We start from the raw sequence: 5,199 nt of genomic DNA, 5'->3' as shown, positions 1-5,199 counted from the left end.
AAAAAGCAATCAGAATAATCAATAGGTCCAAATATAGAGAAACCACAAATCCGCTATTCATCAAATTAAACACAATGAAATTCTATGACCTGGTTAACTTTAAAATCGCCCAATTAATGTATAAAGCACATCACAATCTCCTTTGCCAAAATATCCAGAAGCATTTTGAAATTAGAGATAGCTGTTATAATCTAAGAGGTATCAATCAATATAAAAAATCCAGAACAAGAACAGATATCAAGCAAAGGTGTGTATCAGTAATAGGAGTCAATCTGTGGAATAAGCTTGAAACGGATCTGAAAATGAGTAAATCGCTGGACGAGTTCAAAAACAAATTTAAAAGATTAGTACAAACAAACTACAAAAATCAAAGTTAAGAAGATAAATTTGATATACTTATAAAATATAGTCATATAACGGTCTGTTCTTGTTTTGGATTTTGATCAACTCATTAAATCTATTCAAGAAATGCAGTTTCTCCTTTGAGCATATAACGGTGATGATGTTTGTTTTATTTACTTTTTATTTTTATTTTTCCTTTTGTAACTTTTGCTTGCCTTTTGTCAATTGTTATTGTATTGTATGTTCAATAAACAATTAACTATCTAAAATTAACTAAGAGTCTCGGTCGGGTATAAACTAAAAAGCAATGTACTTCTTGTCCCTAAAAACACCAAGTGTGTGTAGAAAGCACAAATTCCCCCAGAAGAGAATGCATTTATTTCCGGCCACAGGACGTACAGTGTCAGACGCTTTTGTTTTCAAGGTACTCAAAAAATGTGGTCACACCCGGCCTGAAGAGCTCTGACGTTGCCAATACAGTATCTTGAGTTTGCACTCACTAGTAATAGGATTCCTCTGATGCATATGAACAGCATGTCGAAAACAAACCCTTGCCTGACCGTCACGTTAAATTTGTAAGACGCATTGGTGTGTAGCTTTTTTCATTGTCTTATTTTGGGGGTGGCGAGGTTAAAGGTTAAGCGTGAACTGAACTTGGCCAACCATCTTTTGAGTAATACTTAGGTATTCAGGTTTCATGAGTTTTTTTTAATGTAACCCACCCAGGATCAGAGTTACACCCATAGTAGTGCGCTTAACAACGAAAATGCTTTTGTTCAGCAATCGCCGGCAGGTGGCGTCATTTGCAGAAAGCCGAGTCGCCGGTCAGCCATTGTAATGCATTGTTGACTGTCCCGTTCACTGCCATTGTTATCGAGTTATTCAGTGAAATGCCTCGGCGCTGTGTGGCGATGCACTGTTCACATTCAGGCAAACATTTGTTTGAGTGGCCAAGAGAAAAGAATAGGGCACCTAAATGGACATGGACCGGCACAGCATCGAAATGCAAACAATAACGCGAGGCGAATAACCGCAGCCTATAAAGTTTACTGTCCTTCCAATCCCGATGGGTCTCGTCTCCACTCCATGTCATTCGGGCACGAAATTTTCTGCAGCCGGAGCATATGCCTCGTACATGAATCGTCCAACATACACCTTGCCAACAACCTCCTCTTCTTCCAATTCTTATAACACACGGATCTCCTCAGATAAGTTTGAAACGTCACTTTCCAAATCAATTTCTGACTGGCTTTGTACACTTTCCGTAGTGAGCCCTATACTCTCAGTCAGTGTTTTTCAACCCGTGTGCTGCGGCACACCTTGTACACATTGTCAGGTGTGCCGCGGGAAAAGATCCAATTTGTATGCCTGAGCGGTCTTTCGCCCAGAAAGTAATCATGTGGTACCCTCCCATACCGCTAGGGAGCAGCAACAGCTAGCCAATTGCCTTGTGTTTCGACGAGAGACAAGCGAATTTGTGACGCATGAATGCAGGACGACGGTGAAACAATAAATATGAAAGATGATAAAATACGTTTTTCTTTGTGTTCATTTGATTCCAATTCAAGCTGTTATAACATCATTCTTCTATGTTAAAAACGGTTATAGTAACAATATAACACGTTAATTGTTAAAATAAGCGGGGGGGTCACATTTTCAGCTAGTGGTGTGCCGCGAGATTTTTTTCAATGAAAGAAGTGTGCCTTGGTTCAAAAAAGTTTGAAAAACACTGCTCTAAGTGATGTCACTCTTCCGCGTTTGTCGCTCATCAGGATGCCACTTTGGGAAAATTATTACTTTGTCAAATTTATGAAATAGAAATTATTTTGTCAAGTTTTGTTCAATGTATTTTGTTTAATTACTTGTGACATGAAAATACAGTCAAACCTCGGTTTTTGAACGTCTCGGTTCTCGACGAATTCGTTTTTCGACCAAAAATTTCAATTTTTTTTTTATGCCTCGGATGATGAACAAATTTCGTTTCTTGAACAAACTGAGCGCACTTGAATGCACCACTTGACTCCTCTCGCCTTCCTTACATGAGGAAATGACGCTTCCTCGGGTAGACGAGGAAGTGACGCTTCCTCGTGTCGCTTTCCATTGTGAGCAGACGTGTTCAATAAACATTTTTTTTTTTTTTTTAAAAGAACGTGGTTTCGGTTTCCGAACAATTTCGGTTTTCGAACAGCCTTCTGGAATGGATTATGGACGAAAACCGAGGTTTGACTGTATTTCATCTGGGATTTTCTAAAATTACTTCACACTTGACCATTTTAAATTACTGTCTTCCATAAGATGGACCGTGCAATGGATGATATCATGCAAGACGTCTGCATACTTCACAAGACATTATTAATTGAGCAATTTTGAAGGATGAACTTCAGAGGTGACAAATCCAGGTAAACGGGCTCTCAGTGAGCTATAGCCAAACTGTGGCAAGGTGATAACTTTCTGGACCTGGATTTGACAAGTTTCTGGACCTGGATTTGACACCTGGTCTTTTTTGCAACACCCAAGCCAGAACACACTGAGCAAGAAAAGAGAATGTGTTTTCTCTCTCACCGGGCTGTGAAAAAAGAATGACAGATTGGGGAGATGAATCAAGCATCATTACTAGGACAAACCTTATTCTACTCCTTGTCACCTCAAATAGATTGGTCATTCAAATAGATAGATAGATAGATTGATTGATTAATGGGCATGCTGGAGCCAATGCGGTAGGGGGGGATCACCCTGAACTGGTCGGCAACCACTTGCAGGGTACATATTGACAAACAACCATTCACATTCACAATCGCACAGGAAAGTCGGGGCCCGGGGCTCAGCATTGTGAGGCGGGTATGGTAACCAGTCAACCACTGTGCTGCCCTGGATAGATAGCTCATAAAAATAAAAAAAATAAATAAAAAGTATGCACAGGCCTGCTGAAGCTTATCAAAGCTAAGGTCCAAATTGTTTTTGTTCCAGTGGTTATTTTCTTTTTAATGATCCAAAATCCAGAGACCAAAGGTTTCCTCTAAAAGTGCAACAGGAGCAATGAAAGGTGTTAAAGCGCTCCAAAAAAAAAAAAAAAAAAGAAAATGTTTAATTTCCCCACTTTGTTAAAGATCATTACAAAAGTCAATATCAGACAAAGGTAACCCAAGTAAACTTGTAATGCAGATTTTAAATTGTGAATTAATTTTAGCTTAAAACACCCTCAACAACTGTTCAAAGCTACCTGGTGCCGTGTAGAAAAAATACTTCCCGTAAAAATAAATAAATAAAAAAATCTGAAATTTAATTGCACTGTAAACGTCAAGTTAATGGTGGAAAAATATATCTGTGTGTGTGTGTGTGTGTGTGTGTGTGTGTGTGCGCGCACACACGCATGTTGTGTGCTTATCTCTGTCCGTGCTTATCTTTAAGATCTGCTTGATCCTCAGAAGGGTTGTGGGGCGTGCTGGAGCCTATCCCAGCTGTCTTCGGGCAGTAGGCGGGGGACACCCTGAACCGGTTGCCAGCCAATTGCAGGGCACACAGAGGCAAACAACCATCCAGCAGTACTCAATCAGCCTGCCATGCATGTTTTTGGAATGAGGGAGGAAGCCGGAGTACCCGGAGAAACCCCACGCAGGCACGGGGAGAACATGCAAACTCCACACAGGAAGGCCGGAGCTGGAATCGAACCTCTGCACTTTGAGCTCGCCGCACTAACGACTCGACCACAGGGCCGCCCTGACTGAGTATTATCCTCACTAAAATCAAGGCATTACAATTGCAGAAATGATTATTCATGCTTAAAACAACAAATCAATCACAAATTTATTCAATGATTTACTGAGCAGTGGCACTGAAAAGAGGCAATAAATCAAAGGCTTATCAAAAACAGACACTAAACGGTGTAATAACACATGACAGTGACACGCCAATGAATCCAAAGGTGCCAAATGGTCCAAAGAGTACACCGAGACTGCAGTCGCATCGGAGACATCTCCGATTTATGCCCCCCCCCCCCCACACACACACACGCACGTGTTATTTCAGCGGCAATAGTTATATTAAATATAAATTGAGTAAGCCTTACACCGTAAGGTGTTCCACCCATCCCGGACCCTTTATACCTTTGAACACCTGCAAACTGTGCTAATGATCATATGCTAATGCAGTCACTATTTCTCGTCGAATGAGACTGTGCTTGTTGAAAGTTGAAACTGCCGATCGAGTGTCGAGTGATGAAATGCTTAACATACCGACATGACTGGCGTAGCTCGTCCCAGTGCCTCTTGACCAACGATTGCTGAAGGAGGTGAAGGAGTTAAGGTGTTATTTTAATCAATAAACTAGAAAGTATTCAAACCTGATGCGTCTTTTGCATGCGGTAAGCCACACCTCGTGTCACAAGTGCGATTCGAATCAACTCAAGAGAGCGTGGAGACGCTTCCCGGGTAAAACTCACACGGAAGTGGAAAGTGCAACACGGTTTTCAGAGCGGGAATTCTCATTCATTCAACTGTACTGTAAATGAGAAAAAAAAATATTGACGAGTGTGCTGAGTCCTTACTGCCACAAGAGGGCCCACGTGTAATGCAGAGAGTTTTTATTTATTTATTTATTTTACATTCGAGAAACTATTTCTTGTACTCTCCACCCATTTTAATCGAAACGGGAAAAAAACACCACAAAACAGATATTACAGAGAACAAGAGGGGAAACTATCAGATTATAAAGCAGTAGAAATAAAATGTACTGTTCACAGTAAAAAATACATTTCTCAAAACAAAGCAAAATATGGTTTCATTGTCATAACGGCCCTCTGAGAGAAGCCGGCACTAAAATGTGCGACAACAGCGAGTTTGACACCCGTGGTCTTTGTGC

The 5,199-nt window shown here is 40.7% G+C and overlaps 1 protein-coding gene across 1 annotated transcript in view; it reads right to left on the bottom strand.

Moving 5' to 3' along the window:
• The window catches only part of LOC109510913 (uncharacterized), a 14,062-nt gene extending 9,246 nt beyond the window's left edge, over positions 1-4,816 (bottom strand). Inside the window, exons 1-2 of the mRNA XM_019861597.1 lie at positions 4,781-4,816; positions 4,575-4,621 (exon numbers count right to left, since the gene is read on the bottom strand). Of these exons, the coding sequence (XP_019717156.1) occupies positions 4,575-4,580 (6 nt within the window). The 5' untranslated portion in view covers positions 4,581-4,621; positions 4,781-4,816. The remainder of the gene's footprint in view (positions 1-4,574; positions 4,622-4,780) is intronic.
• Positions 4,817-5,199: the final 383 nt, after the last annotated feature.

Source organism: Hippocampus comes, unplaced genomic scaffold (assembly GCF_001891065.2).
Source record: "Hippocampus comes isolate QL1 unplaced genomic scaffold, H_comes_QL1_v1.1 scaffold122, whole genome shotgun sequence".
NCBI lineage: Eukaryota > Metazoa > Chordata > Actinopteri > Syngnathiformes > Syngnathidae > Hippocampus > Hippocampus comes.
Note: the sequence above shows the minus strand (reverse complement) of the source record. Positions and strands in the feature narration are given on the sequence as shown.